This window comes from Dysidea avara, chromosome 13 (genome assembly GCF_963678975.1).
Source record: "Dysidea avara chromosome 13, odDysAvar1.4, whole genome shotgun sequence".
NCBI classification, from domain to species: Eukaryota; Metazoa; Porifera; class Demospongiae; order Dictyoceratida; family Dysideidae; genus Dysidea; species Dysidea avara.
Window position 1 is genome coordinate 3778015 of NC_089284.1, and position 17781 is coordinate 3795795.

At 38.4% G+C, this 17781-nt stretch overlaps 2 protein-coding genes and 1 pseudogene across 2 annotated transcripts in view; 2 read left to right on the forward strand and 1 right to left on the reverse strand.

Moving 5' to 3' along the window:
- LOC136242930 (phytanoyl-CoA dioxygenase domain-containing protein 1-like) overlaps positions 1–1928 on the forward strand; it is a 2699-nt gene extending 771 nt beyond the window's left edge. Inside the window, exons 3-6 of the mRNA XM_066034433.1 lie at positions 701–809; positions 1135–1240; positions 1355–1446; positions 1496–1928. Coding sequence (XP_065890505.1) covers positions 701–809; positions 1135–1240; positions 1355–1446; positions 1496–1700 — 512 coding nt within the window. The 3' untranslated portion in view covers positions 1701–1928. The remainder of the gene's footprint in view (positions 1–700; positions 810–1134; positions 1241–1354; positions 1447–1495) is intronic.
- Positions 1624–16656, reverse strand: LOC136243406 (glutathione hydrolase 1 proenzyme-like; annotated as a pseudogene).
- On the forward strand, positions 8317–11215 carry LOC136242931 (phytanoyl-CoA dioxygenase domain-containing protein 1 homolog). Its single transcript, XM_066034435.1, has 6 exons — positions 8317–8658; positions 8745–8820; positions 10078–10186; positions 10504–10609; positions 10726–10817; positions 10861–11215. The coding sequence occupies exons 1-6, from the start codon at positions 8359–8361 to the stop codon at positions 11063–11065; spliced, it is 888 nt and encodes a 295-aa protein (XP_065890507.1). The 5' UTR covers positions 8317–8358; the 3' UTR covers positions 11066–11215.
- Positions 16657–17781: the final 1125 nt, after the last annotated feature.

The window sequence follows — 17781 nt, forward strand, 5'->3', positions numbered from 1 at the left end:
CTCCATAAGAGGATCTAAGAGGACTATCATTCTATTATTAGGCATGGTGCTCTAGATGGGACTTCACTGTGTGTACACATTGTTACATTGTTTATAACTGCTGTTTGCCAGCAGTAGCTACAACTAACTGTAGTAATGAGATGTATAGAGGATGTTTCATGCATCAGAATAATAAATGCCAACCTCATGATTTGTACCGCAGATTAAATACCTGTGGTCAAATACGGTGCATATTTCACAAAGAAATTATAGATAGTTTGTATAAGAAACCCTCTACCTGGTTGGAGATGGGTATGGTATTAAATCATTTGGTCAGATAAATGAGTTACCACAAACCTCAGCATAACCTCATGGGACCATAGTGGGTTATTACTTCATACTATTAATTGTGTTACTGATTGTAATATATGTGTGTTGTGTGTATTAAGTTATTAAAGTTAATTGCCTACACCATCTTGTGAATGCTATAATGGGTCACAGGAGTTTTCAGCACGGTACGCTAGCCTATTTACTATAGAGTGTTCACCAAATGCTGGGTAGAATAATAGCTTCTAGTCGTCACACTCGATTAATTTTCACTGGCGGACTCTAAGCCTTAATTCATTTTGTGGTGGGCAGATGAAACTAACACACAAATTATAAGGTTCTTATATCTTGTATTTATTGTGAACTGCTTGATACTGACACACTATTATACCAGGTTCATCAGAGAAGATATGGCATCAGGACAATGCCTATTTCAGACTGACTCCATGTAAAGTGATGGGATGTTGGATAGCTCTTGATGAGGCGACAGTTCAAAATGGATGGTGTGTAATGAATGAATATACAGGAATAAGAGATAATAATGTACTGCAGTGCAAAAATGACATTAATTGGGAGTGCATTAACTGTTTTAAGCATGTAATAAAAGGTTTTACACATGCCCGGTTTAACTGCTAAATGCTTTCTACTAAGAATTCCCTTTTTTGAGTACTGCAGTGTGTTACCACTTGACTGAAAACTGTGCATGTTGACGTAGTTGTCTTAGTGTCCCACCATTTCACAGAAATAATTGTGGGACTAAAAAAATGTTTCATACCTGCATGCACCGTACATTGCTGTGATCATCAGTCGATTTTTTTTTCCATGTAGTATGCATGTGTTGCCACGTTGCCACAAGAATGGTGTGTGGGAGCACTCTGCGTCTGTAGATTTTCACATTGATTATGGGATAGTGGACATCCCTGATCCTTCAAAGGTAACCATCATGTGTACGTATCCATAGATATTGTGGCTTACAACCATAGGGCTATAGCTGAATTAGTTTCGTTTTATGAATATATAATATATCCCTCCAAATAATTGTGGTTAGGTTGTACCCATTGAGCTGTCCCCGGGTGATGCACTTCTATTTGATGGAGAACTACCCCATTACACCCCCAAGAACTCTACAACTGATAAAATGTGAGCTGTGAAAATAATTTACATTTTGTCATTATTATTATTATTTCAGGCGGAGGGCAATCCAGTTCCACTATGCTTCTAGTGCTTGCAAGCCAACCAAGTGTCCACCCAAAGAGGAACAGCCTGCAGTTGTACCTGATGAAAAGAAAGTCGGCCATTTTGATTGTGCCCCTTGTATTGAACCGATCTATTGGTACTACCGCAAAGCTGAACTATTAGTATGTGGAAAAGACTACGGAGGAGATCATATTTAATGTTTATAAATATAAATTGTATTATTATCAGATGTTATCGTGTTTATAACTGGTGGAATAAAATCGCTTTTTAATTATATGAACTGACAAATTGATTTTGATGACAAATTTTGTTATATTGTTGACAATCCAAGAAGTGACATTCATTCTATCTATACATGCACCTTTATGATCAGTGAATATATTGTGCTATAGCATAAATGTTTGATGGATGTGTAATGTTTTGAATATTGACAAATGCATAATGAAAATAGCCTGATATTACCACCCCAGGGAATTTGATGACAGTCTAACCTAAAAGTCTCCTCCATATAAATTTTGCACTAAAAAGAAAATTCACAACAGATTACAAAACTACATTTGAAAAAAAATAGTATCCATCAGGCAGACCACCTTTACGAGAGTCACTATGAGCATGTATCAAACCCTTAGGGCCAGTCTGTGTGATGTCTTGTACTGCTGCCAGTACATTAGTTTGTGTTGCTATCTCATAATTTAAGTTTTGTAAATATTCAAGATACTCTGATGAAAAGTTTGTTTCATGTCGCAAAATGTTAGAAAACCAGTGATGGTGAATACGTGGTGCTTTGATGGCTTCAGATATATCATCACCAAAGAAGAGGTGGTTAATACTTGACAGTAGTGTTGCCGTGGTAATGACTGGACCTCCTGAGGCACCGATGATGACAGCATTACTCGATCCATTTCAAAAGGATAGTAGGAGCCGTAGAGGACTGTGGTCTCTTCCCTGGTTCTATATATGTAATTGTCGGGGCCCTCAGGAAGGCCAAAATCGTAGGTTGGGAAAATCACCCATTTCATCATTAAAGATTATCCCATTCTTCACAGACAAAATCTTGCTACCAAAACTACATGAAGACACAGTAAAACTACAGCCTAACATTATTTTATTGGCTTACAAAAAAACTATGGCGAGGATCTCTAACCAAATTTGAAAGCTTCAACAATGTAGGGGTAAGTCAGGCTTAGCCAGCCCTGACTCTACCAGAGGAAGGAAATCTGATTAAAAAGCAATTATATGCACTTGGGTTCATCCCTACTCCTACCAAATTTAATGTTGCATATAGGACATTACATATACAGTGTCTAAAGAGAGTGACTCACCTTCCAATACATTTAACATGAATGCAAATACATCTCCACTCAGGGGCGGATCCAGACTTTTAAAAAAGGGGGTTCCACTTTGGAATTGCAACTTCAGCCTAGCTAGCCGTAAGTTGGAGACCCAAAAAAAAAGGTCATCACCTGCTGACAATAGTTGCCCCTCACCATAGATGCCCTCACCAACTATATTTCCATGTTTATATTCTAGATACATAGCTTGCTAAACTGCTCCTCAAAAGACTACTGTGACTGCTCTATTAGAGTATCTCGATTTGACTGCTCTATTAGAGTATTTCAAGTAAGAGAGGTTCTTTCAAAAGGGGGGTTCCATGGAACCCTTTGAACCCCCCCTAGATCCGCCCCTACCACTGGCAGGGACTGAAGCTCCAAGGCATCACGTTCATTCACTTCATAGTTGACAAAATCCTCTTTCTGGAGAATGCCCCCATGACTGTTGATCTGATCTTCAATCAATTTACCTGTGAAGTTACTATTGTAGAATAGCTCAACTGCTTCGTCAGGTGTTCTCATGGCAATATCTTTAAGTGCTAGCACATATTATTATCTCATGTGTAAGACTTGGTGAAGCTGAGAAATATTCAGAAATGTGACAATTACTTCACCATCAATACATAGCATAGCTACAAGTCCTACACCAATACTACAAAGCTAGCAACATGAAATTGAGACTGCTAATTTAGTCATAAATGGTGTCCCACAATAAATTGAATCAATACTATACCCTCCCTTCATTATGTTAATGTAATTTAGAAAAGACAAACTTTGAAAGAACAAACATAATTTGGCAATTTCCTTAGCCCTTCACATCCTGAAGCAACTGCTATGAAAGGAGAATACAATAATACACTCCTACACACTTTACTATTAAACACACACTGCACATGAACAAGACAATGTCATTCATTCAGTGTCAAGCCTTCAGTATATCCCACATATATCGCTGCCAAGAAAAATATCCAAGGTGTGTCACAGAATATGTCTGGCACTACACATGCAGTCATGCCCACTACACACATACACACACACACACACACACACACACACACACACACACACACACACACACACACACACACACACATACACACACACACACACACACACACACACCCACACCCACACACTTCACTAGTGCACTACATATTTAGCCAGAAAGTCTTTCTTAAGACTGGTATGTATTTAAATACTCTATGCACACATCTTTATAAAATACATAAAATACTAGTTGGGTCATGCACACAGTTGCTACCCACCTTCAATGATATCTGAAGTTGACCCAGTGCAGGACTCCATTACAAGCTGTAGGCAGAATACTGATTTTAAACTACTGTATGGACACAGATGTTACAGTTTACCCAGCAGGTTTGTTCCTTGATGTAGCAGGCCTTGTAGTGGATGGTATTCTCATGTGTACACTCCCTCAAGAATCTTATTTCTCTAAGTATGTCCTGTCATTTCTGTTTGGAGGGAGCATATGGTACACGTTAGGCTGGCGATATCACTACCTACCTCCTGGGACCGTTTACCGGAGAATGACACTTTCTTGATGGCAACCACTTCACCTTCCTTCCGACTGTTACAGGCCAGCAAAATCACCAAATATTTCAGCTAGTTCAGACACTTGCAACAACTACTCACATAGTAAATGGCCCCGAAACTACCATGACCTATCCCTTGTGAAAACCATGTCTGGATCATCCTCAGAGAAAATATTTAACCACTCGGGGTTTTTGCCCTGATTCTTTAGTGACTGTGACCTTACTGGCATGACTTAGCCGTCACTGTTAGCTAGTAGAACATCTACTGTAAGTAATATAAACACTTACATAGTTGATAACCCACTAGGATAATGTGGGAATTGGGGCATTAAAGAATCAGGCAAATGATATGGTCACCGATTCCACAGAAAAGGTTGATATTTTAAGCAAACAGTTTGAATCAGTTTTTACCGCTGAGGACACAAATCATTCCAGACACTGGTACCTCACCATACCCATCCATTCCAGATATTGATATTAGCTACACTCTATGGAGTGAGGAATCTTCTTTTGAAATCCAACATGCATAAATCTACCTGTCAACATACATGATGCTTTCTTGACTTTGAAACAGCCCCTTTATTAACTCATCTATTCCAACAATCATTAAGAAGTGGTATAGCTAGTACCAATCTCCTGGAAACAAGCAAATATCACTCCAGTATATAAAAGGGGGACAAGACAGATCCCGGAACTACCACCCAGTATCTCTCACATCACTCGTATGCAAAACTCTAGAGCATGTCCTAGTCAGTCAGATAATGAAACATCTTGAGTCAAATCAGATACTAGCTGATATACAGTATGGATTCAGATCCAGTTGATCATGTGAAGTACAAATTTTCCTCACTGTGGATGATTTAGCAAGAGCAGTGGATAATAAACTTAAAGTTGATGTAGCCATTTTAGAATTTGAAAAGGCATTTGATCAGTAAAGTTGGGTTAACCCATATATTAGATTACTATGGTATAAGAGGAGACTTGCTGCAGTGGCTTCAATCTTTTCTAACTAACTGTACACAGAAAGTTGTTGTTGATGGTATATGCTCTTCTCCTTGTAATGTAACATCAGGAGGATCAGTGCTCGCTGGGTCCAGTTTCATTTCTTATCTACATAAATGACATAACAACTAATATCCACAGCCAACTTAGACTCTTTGCTGATGATTGTCTAGTTTATCGCCGTATTAATTCACCAGAAATTTCAAGATGACCTTGACAAGTTATCAATATGGGCTGATATCTGGCAGATGAGGTTCAATGTCAAAAAGTTCTGCATCCTACGGGTATCTACTCTACACACTACTAGTAATATACAATGTACAAAACCCCTTTACAATGCAAGTTGTCGAGAAGCATCACTAGCTACCTGGGAGCTAGTGCTCTTAGATAGTAAGTTATCATGGACCCCCCACATTAACTCGATTTGCAACAAAGCAAATCGTCTACTAGGATTCCTATGTAGAAACCTCCATCATTGTCCACCCCACTTAAAAGAGCTTGCTTACAAACAGATTGTTTTACCATGATCCATTGAGTATTGTTCTGCTATATGGGACCCTTATCAGCACTACATCCATCCAGAAGCTAGAAATGATACAACATCGAATCGTGCTGCACGGTTTGTATTAAACAAACCTTGGAGGAGAAACCATAGAGACAGTATAATTGACATGCTAATAAGATTTAAATGGCAATCCCTTGAGAATCGTAGAAGACACGTTTAATTCTGTTATTTAAGTTTGTAAACAAGATGATACACATTCCTACCCAGTATTTGCCAGCGCTAGTACCAGGGCAACCACAATCAAAAGATCATGCAACTCATAGTGTTTGCCAGAACAAACTGATATCTTTATTCATTTTGCCAAGGACAATTATTCCCGGGCTGGAACAACTTGAACATTGAAGGCTTAAGTAATTGTGATTTGGATTCCTTTAAAGATTATTTATCTCATTGTTAGTTAACCACTATACATGATTTTTGTACATTAGCTGTTGTACCCTTGATGGGTTTTTGCTAATCAACAAAATCAACAAAATTATGGCAGGTTATATAAGCCGGTAGTCACGTGCATTAAAAAAGCTTAGACTCATAATCAATGCTCGTAACCACTATACCACCGGTGCTGCAGCTACTCTACCTTCTAGTAAAATTTTTTTTTTAAAGTGAAGAAGAAACCAAAACTGAACCCTACCCTAACCCTAACGAACTACTTTCCGCGTTCCCTAAAGTTGAATGCTAGGGGAAACCTACTAGACGCGTCCCCTAAAGTTGAATGCTCAGGGCAACCTACTAGACAAGTCGAATATTCGAGGCATATTGGACGCGTACCAACCCTAGCTCGCCTAGATACAACTAGTGTGTTTGATAGTCCAGTAAATGATGGACTTGTGCCAATAAAATAGCCGTTCATCCTAGTTACCCAGTACCGGCACAATACTCACTAGTGTTTGTCCGCCATATTGTTTATTACATTAGTATTAGTATTATTAATTACCAGTAAAGGCACTGCCTGTATACCAGGTCAACACAAAATTTGTACAATTATAAGATGGCTATACAAAAATAAATCTAGAATTAGCTAAGTGAGAATCTAACAATGATTTAAAACAATTAATTGAATTAGCATTTACGACATAGTCAGGTAAGCCATTCCAGTCATTGAGAATCCTATTAAAAAATAATCATATCTACATTTTAATCTTGAAAATGATTTAAATAACTTAAATTGATGTACCCTTGTGATGGTATTAGTGTAAGTGAAGAAGTTGTGAAAGTCTGAACTAAAATAATTGTTTAGAATTTTGTATAACAAAATAAGATCTCCTCTTAGTCGTCGATGAGCTAAGGATGGCAACTGTAGTAAGGATAATCTTTCAGAGTAGGATTTATCAGCGGCCAGTGTTGGTAACAAATGGGTAGCTCTTCATTGGACTCAGTTTTTCAAACTTTCTCTGATCCAAAATAAATGGTGGCCCCCATACAGAGTTACTATATTCCAGTGTGGGCCGTACTATTGACACAAACAGTTTCACCAACATATCCGGCTCCAAATATTCAAAGGACTTCCTAATAATCCCCAAGAGACGATTAGCCTTAGCAGTAATCTCAATGATATGATCATGGAACTTTAGGTGGTTATCGAATACAATACCAAGATCCTTATGAGACGTCACACTGTCGACCAGAGTACCATTAAGGTAAAAAGAACCATAACTGTGTGCTGTTCCAAAGTGAAGGTGTTTACACTTAGCGACATTAAAATTCAACTGCCACCAAAGTGACCATTCGTGTAGTAAGTTTAAAGTCCTTCTGGAGAGCTAAGTGGTCTTCCTCATTTCGTATAACTTGAAATATCTTAGTGTCATCAGCAAACATAAATGTAGGGCTTGATACTATTGAGGGCAAGTCACTAATAAATATTGAGAACAGCAAGGGCCCCAAAACTGATCCCTGAGGGACACCACTAGTAACTGGTACAGTGCTGGATTTTCTCCCATTCAGTACAACCTGTTGTGTCCTGTTGGTAAGGAAACTCTTTACATGATCCACTTGAGTATATTTCCCTGTAGGCCAACTGATGACAATTTATGTATTAAACGTTGATGTGGCACCGAGTCAAATGCTTTCCTAAAATCAAGATAAATCATTTCAATTGAGTAACCATTATCTAAGTGTTCATAAGATAATCTAATAGTACATGATCTACCTGGTGTAAAACCAAATTGATAAGGTGAGATTAAATTATACCTGGTTAAATAATTTCCTTAATCAAGGATTCCATCATCTTACTAAAAATGGAAGTTACTAACTGGTCGAAACCAAATTTCGTGCTCCCTTTTTGTGTATCGGTGTAACATGAGCACACTTCCAATCCTGTGGTAAAGATCCACTGTTAAATGATTTATTAAATATAATAGACAATGGAACGGAAATAAAACCACCCATACATCACGTGAACGACGAGGGAATGTCTCAAACAAGAGCCCAAATAGAACAGGAGGGCTATTACATTGTTAAGGGTTTGTTAACAGTAGAAGAAGTGAACGAATGTAAGAAAGAAATCAGGAATATCATAGAGAAATGGTACGAGACATTCGAACGGAATGGCTTTGCCGAAGGCAATGACTGGGAGGAGATATGCGATCGTTTGCCTTCCATCAAAGACGGCAGTCGACCAATGCCGAGCGACAAAGAGATGTCGATAAGAAAGCTATTCAGGATGGCCGTGCATACCGAATACTTCAGGAAACTCGCTCAACACCCTAAGGTAATAAACCATAGGAATGCGTGTACTTTATTAAACGTAGGGGGCGTGGCTACGGGAAAAGGTTGAGCAAATAATGTATTCTACAGATCATCCCATATTGTAAGCAATACCTCGGTGAGGACGTGAAGTTGCTGCAGAGCATGTCACTGTTGAAGCCACCAGGTACATTACAATACATTTTTACCGGCTGCATGCATACAGCTTCATGGTGTACATTGTTTTCAACTTGTACAACATTATAGTAGAGCGGCTTAGCGAAATATTGTGCAGTTTGTGCAGAAAGTATGAAACTTTGCACATAGTATCTACCCATCATGAAGTGTGTTTTGAGATATGGAGCCATCACAGATTTGACCTTTGGTGTCCTCTACAGTTTATTTTATGCTCAAAAATAGTGACCTTTGGCTATATATCACCCATACAACACTCAATTTTTTTTCAAACTAGGTGCCAAATTGAAGATTTTTATCCAAGAAACAAGTTGATACTTGTTGCAAGTTCATAGCATATTCCATTTCAAAGTTGTGGTAATTTTTACTGGAAGCAAATTCATATGAAGTAAACCGCCCACGCAGTTACACCCTTAATCTACATTCTTTGTTTGCTATTCAATTATTTATTTTTTAATCTAACCATGAGCACTGCAGGTTACATATACAACCAAAACATAGAGAGATATCCAGGAGTGAGGCATAGGGGTTATGTACAATACTCCTGTGAGATAAATCAACAAACATCATAATTTATGTAGTTTTGTTGTCAGATTAAACTCAAATTTGAGGTTGTTTATGGCTATAATTAGCTTCTGTATATTTAACAATAATATTTTATTGCATAAAACTCTAAGGTTATACATGTTACTATCAGTCACGTTTGCTGAAAAGCCTTAAAAGCCTTATATGTATCTAACATACCGTATTGAATCTATTGATAACTAATTTTGTGAACTGACTATAGGGAGATTATGGTCCTGAACTATACCTACATCTTGTATCCCCTTAAATATATATTTGCCTTTAGAGAGACACACACACCCAAGATGTGGTGGAGTCTGAGGGCATAACCAACTAGATAATTTGTGTTTCACAATTTGGTTCTGTATAGCAAAATGTGTTCCATGCTTGCAAGTATAGCTAAAAAGCTAATGACTTCAAAAAAAGTATTTTCCAAAGCTTTACAGCAATAAAAATTTAGCATACAGGTTTTAGAGCCAGTATTATCAGTCTCTAGGAAATGACTAAAGGGGAGTCACAATGAGAGTAAGGGGGAACAATAAAATCAGCGGATTTTATTTTTGCGGATAGCTGCGTTTGTGGAAATTTGTGTCGCGCTTTTAAGATTCATGATAAATTATAGGCGCAGTAAAAACCCGCTATACGGTATTTATTGTTTTTTACTGATGTACTATTATTACATCAGGTTCATCAGAGAAGATATGGCATCAGGACAATGCCTATTTCAGACTGACTCCATGTAAAGTGATGGGATGTTGGATAGCTCTTGATGAGGCGACAGTTCAAAATGGATGGTGTGTAATGAATGAATATACAGGAATAAGAGATAATAATGTACTGCAGTGCAAAAAATGACATTAATTGGGAGTGCATTAACTGTTTTAAGCAATGTAATTGAATTTCTTTTGGAAAGGTTTTACACAACTGCTAAATACTTTCTACTAAGAATTTCCTTTTTGAATACTGCAGTGTGTTACTACTTGAATGAAAAGTGTGCATGTTGATGTAGTTGTCTTATGTCTCATAGAAATAATTGTGGGACTGAATGTTTCATGCATACATCATGCACCGTGCATTGCTGTGATCATTGGTTGATTTTTTTTCCATGTAGTATGCACGTGTTGCCACGTTGTCACAAGAATGGTGTGTGGGAGCACTCTTCGTCTCTAGATTCTCACATCGATTATGGGATGGTGGACATTCCTGATCCTTCAAAGGTAACCATCATGTGTACATATCCATAGACATTGTGGCTTAAAAACATAGGGGGCTATAGCTGAATTAGTTTCGTTATATGAATATATGATATATCCCTCCAAATGATTGTGGTTAGGTTGTACCCATTGAGCTGTCCCCGGGTGATGCACTTCTATTTGATGGAGAACTACCCCATTACACCCCCAAGAACTCTACAACTGATAAAACGTGAGCTGTGAAAATAATTTACATATTGTCATTATTATTTCAGGCGGAGGGCAGTCCAGTTCCACTATGCTTCTGGTGCTTGTAAGCCAATCAAGTGTCCACCCAAAGAGGAACAGCCTGCAGTTGTACCTGATGAAAAGAAAGTTGGCCATTTTGATTGTGCCCCTTGTATCGAACCAATTTACTGGTGCTACCGCAAAGCTGAACTATTAGTATGTGGAAAAGACTACGGAGGAGATCATATTTAATGTTCATAATTATAAATTGTATTATTATTATTTTGTATCAGAGGACAGTTCTTAAATGAATTGGTATAAAATTATTGTGTTTATAACTGGTGGAATAAAATCATTTTTTAATTGTATAAACTAACAAATTTTCTTGTAGTGTTGTGACAATCCAAGAAGTGACATCCATTCCATCTATGCGTGCACCTTTATAATCTACTGTGGTGCATTTGAATACATTGTGCTATATTCTTGTAGCACAAATGTTTTGATGGATGTGTAAATGTTGTGAATATTGACAGATGCATAATGAGAGTAGTCTGATATGACCACCCCAGGGAATTTGATGACAGTCTAACCTAAAAGTCTCCTCCATTAAAATTTTTCACTAAAAATTAAAAACATTCACAACATATCAAGTCCATTTACAAAACTACATTAATTTAGTATCCATCAGGCAGACCACCTTTACGAGAGTCACTATGAGCATGTATCAAACCCTTAGGGCCAGCCTGTGTGATGCCTTGTACTACTGCCAGTACATTAGATCGTGTTGCTATCTCATGATTAAAGTTTCATAATATTCGAGATACTCCAATGAAAAGTTTGCTTCTTGTCGCAAAATGTTAGGAAGCCAGTGATGGTGAATACATGGTGCTTTGATGGCTTCAGATATATCATCACCAAAGAAGAGGTGGTTAATACTTGACAGTAGTGTTCAGTGCCCTGGTGATGACTGGACCTCCTGAGGCACCGATGATGACAGCATTACTTGATCCATTTAGAATGATAGTAGGAGCCATAGAGGACTGTGCACGGTCTCTTCCCTGGTTCTATGTAATTGTCACGGCCCTCGGGAAGGCAAAACCGTTAGAGCGATTAGGTTGGGAAAAATCACCCATTTCATCATTAAAGATTATCCCACAAAATCTTGCTACCAAAACTACATGAAGACACAGTAAAACTACAGCCTAACATTATTTTATTGGTTTACAAAAAGTTGATGGAATGTGTTACAGCAACACTGTCACCATTCTCAGCCAGTGCAGACAGGTGGGAGGTACCACCACTTGGCTCATTGTAGTACATTTCACCTGTAGTGTTGAACAATAGATAATGTTCGGGAGAGTATGTGGTAGTATCACTGATGAGTGAACGTGCCCTGGCAGCTGTGTTATCATCCAGTAGAAACCATTGCACCTGTTAAGAGTATCACCATGGTGACCAATTTAAATTATATGCATGACCACACCCACCTACCTCTGTAACATTTGGACTATGGCAAGGTCTTCTAGCAATGACCAGTGAGCATAACCAGATTTGAAAGCTTCAACAATGTAGTGCCGGGTAAGTCAGCTCTGACTCTTCCAGAGGAAGGAAACCTGATTAAAAAACAAGTATATGCACTTGGGTTCCTACCAAATTTAATGTTGCGTTTAGGACATTACATATTCAGAGTGGCTCACCTTCCAATACATTTAACATGAATGCAAATACAGCTTCACTGGCAGGGACTGGAGCTCCAAGTATTTTCAGGTCTCCAAACTGTGAGATCAGGGCATCATGTTCATTCACTTCATAGTTGACAAAATCCTCTTTCTGGAGAATGCCCCCATGACTGTTGATCTCTTCAATCAATCTACCTGTGAAGTTACTATTGTAGAATAGCTCAACAGCTTCATCAGGTGTCCTCATGGCAATGTCTTTATGTGTTTGCGCCAATTCTGGCCTCCTTAACAAGTCTCCCTCTTGAAGCAGTGTAGTGTTGTCCTCCTTGGTGAACTGGTAACTGCAAAACAAATGCAGCAGATACCCCCCCCCCCCCCCTTTTCAACGCAATTTTGCACGCATGTATGTTCTACCTCTATATTAATGCATTATTTATTAATGTAATACAGTGGTTAATAATACAGTCCTGCTTTAAACTTTGAAGCAAGGCTGTATGTATTAATAGAGGTTCAGCACTATGAAATGCCACAAGCATATGTGGCACATAGGCGGATCTAGGAGACACTGTGTTAGGGAGGCAAGCAGTGTTTATTTCACTAAGAGGAGAAGAATTCAACTCTAGTACACAAGTTATATCAAGAGTATATAATGGGGAGGGATATACTCTTGGTTATATTTATTTGTATAACTTTGTTTGGTATAGCTGAATGAATAATGAATCAAGGGTATACACTTTCTAAGACTCTGGTTGAATATATTCTGAGAACATTTTTAAAATTAGACCTTCTAGAATTGAATTTGGGAGCACTTTTGATGGCTATTATTTTTAGCTAACTATGCTTCGCAAAGCATATAAAAATTAGTTAGCCTATCTGAGATAAAACCTGTTTAATGGTAAAGTGTACTAAATCAAAATAAGATATATATATAGTATCAGGAGTACATAATAAAGTATCCATGCAAAAGCAGCTAAGCTGTGAAAAAATGGTGCGGCCTTAAAAAGCTTGGGTGGAAAAAGTTGCAAAATCAAAAGTGGCAGCCAAGAAATGGCTGCAATGATGTTAATGCTAATAAATTATGTGGTTTTTTAAGACCGCACTATTTTTTCACAGCTTGACTGTTTCTGTCTGGATTTCACTTCTTTTTGTACTTTATAAGGCTCCAAAACCAGCCTATGGCTGACTTTGAGGTTTGTTTTTACTTCTTTTCTATGCAGACACAATGATGATTATTGCCTATAAATGTATTGAGTGGCCTGATTTACTTCAATATTTGATATTATTGTAATACTCTAATAGAGTGCACATTTTTTGAGGATCTCTAATAGAACATACACAGAATGTTCTAGAACGATCTAGTACTTCAATTTGGTAGATCTATGAAATTACAAATGTTTAATTATAAGCTAGAAATTTCATTTATAAAGCAGAAATTAAGTGAGGTGATCAGTGAAGATAGCAGCGGTTCATTGGTTAAGGATGCAGGTGTTAGGTATGGAGATCTCTGGTTTGAACTCTGCTAAGTTTTTTTCGACATTTTTGGTACACCTTTTTACCCCATGGTGACTGCTCTATTAGAGTATCTCGATACCGCGATTTTACACTTGTTTGGTTTTTGCTTTATAACTTTGTCACTGTAACTCTATTACTATTCAAATTACCACAAGGCAATGCTAAAATGATCAACCTATCTACACAACAATTTTCAAGTTATTCCTATAATCGGTTTACCCTGTAGCCGTGACAGAAGTTTGATCTTTTTTGTGTGAATAAATCCTTGGATATTCCTCAGATTGAAAGCAAACTTGGTACGTGAATCCACCATTACACGCTCTTTATTTGTGCCAAAGATCGAGGCAATCAAGTTACACGTTTGCGTTTTATAGCAATTTTTGCAAAGTGTGCAAAAATAAATTGAAGCCCCCGTATGGAATAAGAACAAAGAGAAATTAAAACAACTTTGAACACACATATCTCACAAATGGTTGGTGCGAGTTTTATCAAATTTGCTGTGTGGCCTACCTTATCTGGTGGACAGCTATAAAGCAATGCTTTGGAGAAACTATGTATTCGTGAAAAAGCTGTTTTCTTTCTTCCTGTCAATATACTCACCGGCGATGTGGTGCACCGGCTTTCTTGGCCACATGACACACTACCGTGTGTCTTAATTGTTATAATTTGCATCAATTGATGACATTAAAATTGTGACTGTTCTATTAGAGTAGCGACTGCCCTATTAGAGCTTATTTGCCTGACTTTTTTCACAGTGTACAGTTAATAACTGTAAAGTGCATTTACACTTATTGTTGCCTTCTATTTTCCCATTGGATTCTGTACTCCTGAGTACAGTGTGAATGTGTTTCCGGTGTCAATATGGTCCTGTAAGTCCAAGGGGGGTAAGAGCAACAGCATCACCATCTCATGGAATTCTGTTGTTAAATATCTTGGAGTTCACATTCAATCTACCTTATCTTGGTCTCATCATTGTAAAGTTGTTTCTGCCAAGGCCAGGAGATCACTAAACCATCTGCGTCACAGTTTATGGGGAGCTACCACAGCTGCAAAATCTGTAGCTTACAAATGTTTAGTTAGACCACTGCTTGAGTACGCTTGTCAAGTGTGGAGTCCACATACTGCTCGTGATATATCTGGCCTAGAGTCTGTACAACGTCGTGCTGCTAGGTGGGCATGTGGGAGCCAGTGGGATTCTATTTCCAGGAAATGGAGTAAGTCATCTGATGATTGTCTTACTTCACTGCGCTGGCCTAGTCTCACTGATCATCATAACTATCTGTCTGTGTCAACACTGTATGATATCCTCAACAACAGAACATCTCTTAACTTTTATGATTACTATCGCTGTAATACTTCCTGCACCAGAGCCCATGAACTGTCTATTGTACCTTTACTATCTTCTATCAACAGTCACCGTTATTCTTTTTTTGTGAATACTGTATTTTTGTGGAACACTGTATCATTTGATACACTCATTATTAAATCTGTAAATTATTTTCGTCGCTCCATTTATCATCTTTTTTGTACGTAGCTTTTTTAGTCTGTGTGTGTTTTGCTTTTTGTAACTATTGTTTCTTTTCTTTGTAGTGTACTTTTGTGTTGTTATTCTTTGTCCTTGTAGTGTTATTTTTGTAATGTATGTGTTTAGGGAAGCACCCTTGTACAGTCTATGCCTTTTGGTGCCACCCTGTCATTTTGACAAATTAGATAAATAAAAATAAATAATAAAAATAAAATAGAAAGGCCAGGGGTGGGAAAGCCGCCCTTGTCACCCTCTCCCCCCCCCCCCCCCCCCCCCCTCTCAGATCTGCCTATGGGCAATATGCCAGCATGTAACATATATGCTGCAGTCATATATGTGTAGAATCCTGCTCATAATGACATTGTACAAAACTGTTGTCTGCATGGGTTATGCTGCACCTCCTAAACAGATGTGTCAGCAGTGTTATCAAATTGGGCGCATAATTAAATTCACTTTTGTGTTATACTTAAGGTACAAGCTAAAACATGCTATTATGCAGCTTTTTATGGTTGTGTCAGGCAAATAGTGGCTTGAATAGCTGCCAGTCTTATAATGGAAATGGACCACCTGCTTGCATGCAAATATGCCGCAGTCCAGGATGGGAAACAGAGAGTATATTTGGAGTGGCCTTATAGCATGGTTCATATAGAGCTGCTCACCATTGATAGCCAGTCCACTGTTATTGTTGCACATGTGCTTGGAGGCTCTTAAACACGCCACTTCTCGAAAGTCAAACACAATTGGTCGTAGTGGGTTATCATGTTGGTGTACCACCATGAACCCTCCACCTCCCAGTCCTGTTGAGTGACAGTTGACCACTCCCAGGCAGAAGATGGTTGCAATGGCAGCATCAACAGCAGACTCATTATCTCTCAATATTCCAGCACCAGCCTTGGAGCACAGCTCGGAATCTGAAGCTACAGCAGCATGCTGGTATACTCCTGGTCTATTACCACTACCACCACCACTGCTGCTGTTGCTTCCCGAGTTGACTTGTAGACCAAAATACAGCTGTACAGGCCCACTCCAACAGCAGCACACACAAACAAGGTCACCAATATCAGTAAAATCATGATGTAGAGCTTACGCCCAGAATGAGGATGTTTAGGTTCTTCATATTTGGCCATTGTTATCAGCTCGATATTTGAGTGATCGCTATCCATCATTGAACCGCTTTCACAGATTCCAAGCAGATTCAGATCTGATGTTATGACATCATTATGTTTATATTATATTGGGTCCGTAGGGAATTCACTATTAATATATAATTTAACTACCTGCATGCTAACTCTTTGAGTGTATGCCGAGATGGTCACATGTGCTGTGTGACTCATTATTAAATTTGGCAGATGATCAGGGGATACCATGCTGGAAGCAACCCAGCTGACATGATAATTATGATTATGGTAGCCATGTAACTTATGGTTCCCAATTTACCATGTCAGGTGCTAGGAAGCTGATAGGCGAATCTTTGCTTGCATGCCTCATGTGATAGCTAGTATCGCGTGCATCCCACTCATGAAGAAGGATATGTTACAAGGCGTGCTTGCCTGGTTACAGGGTATAATAAGTTTTGTGGTACAATATTTTGTATATCCAGAGGTATACGTATGTGTATGTATATGTTGTAATACCCTTTCTAGGTCCGCCTAGTTTGATAACTGACTTGAGTGTAGTTCCAGCAATTCCGGCTGCCGTCAGCATACCCTGATCTTTCACCCTGGATGCTGCCAATGTATAAGGCAGCTAGGGGAGTGAGTGTGCAGGTTAACCAATATTCGGAGTTCCAATCCCGCTATTGCAACAAATCAAATTTAACGTTCTTATGAGAGAAATGGAATTGTTGTGCTGGAAAGGGTGGGATCATCACATGAATTGTGGGAGGGAGGGAGTCACTGAACTGCTAATTTTGTGACTGTTGCTATGTGACTATGTCGTCATGGAGATTACCTGTGTATTTCCCTCCGTCTGTGTGGGCTCACGTGCCCTGTTAATATTAAGCGCTTATAGTTCTAGATTCCTTCTGTACGCACTTGGGTGTTAACCACGTTTAGCCTCTTAAACTACATATAATATAATTTTATCAGAGATCTGATGTCATGACGTAACAATTGATGTTTATGACATCATGATCTTTATGTTATTGGTTAAGTGGCATGAGATACTAATTGTATTACTGATTTTGTGGTCCTGTTTGGTCGCATGCATCCGATGCCTTTATTTATTTTTGTACACTTTCTGCATCATTTAAT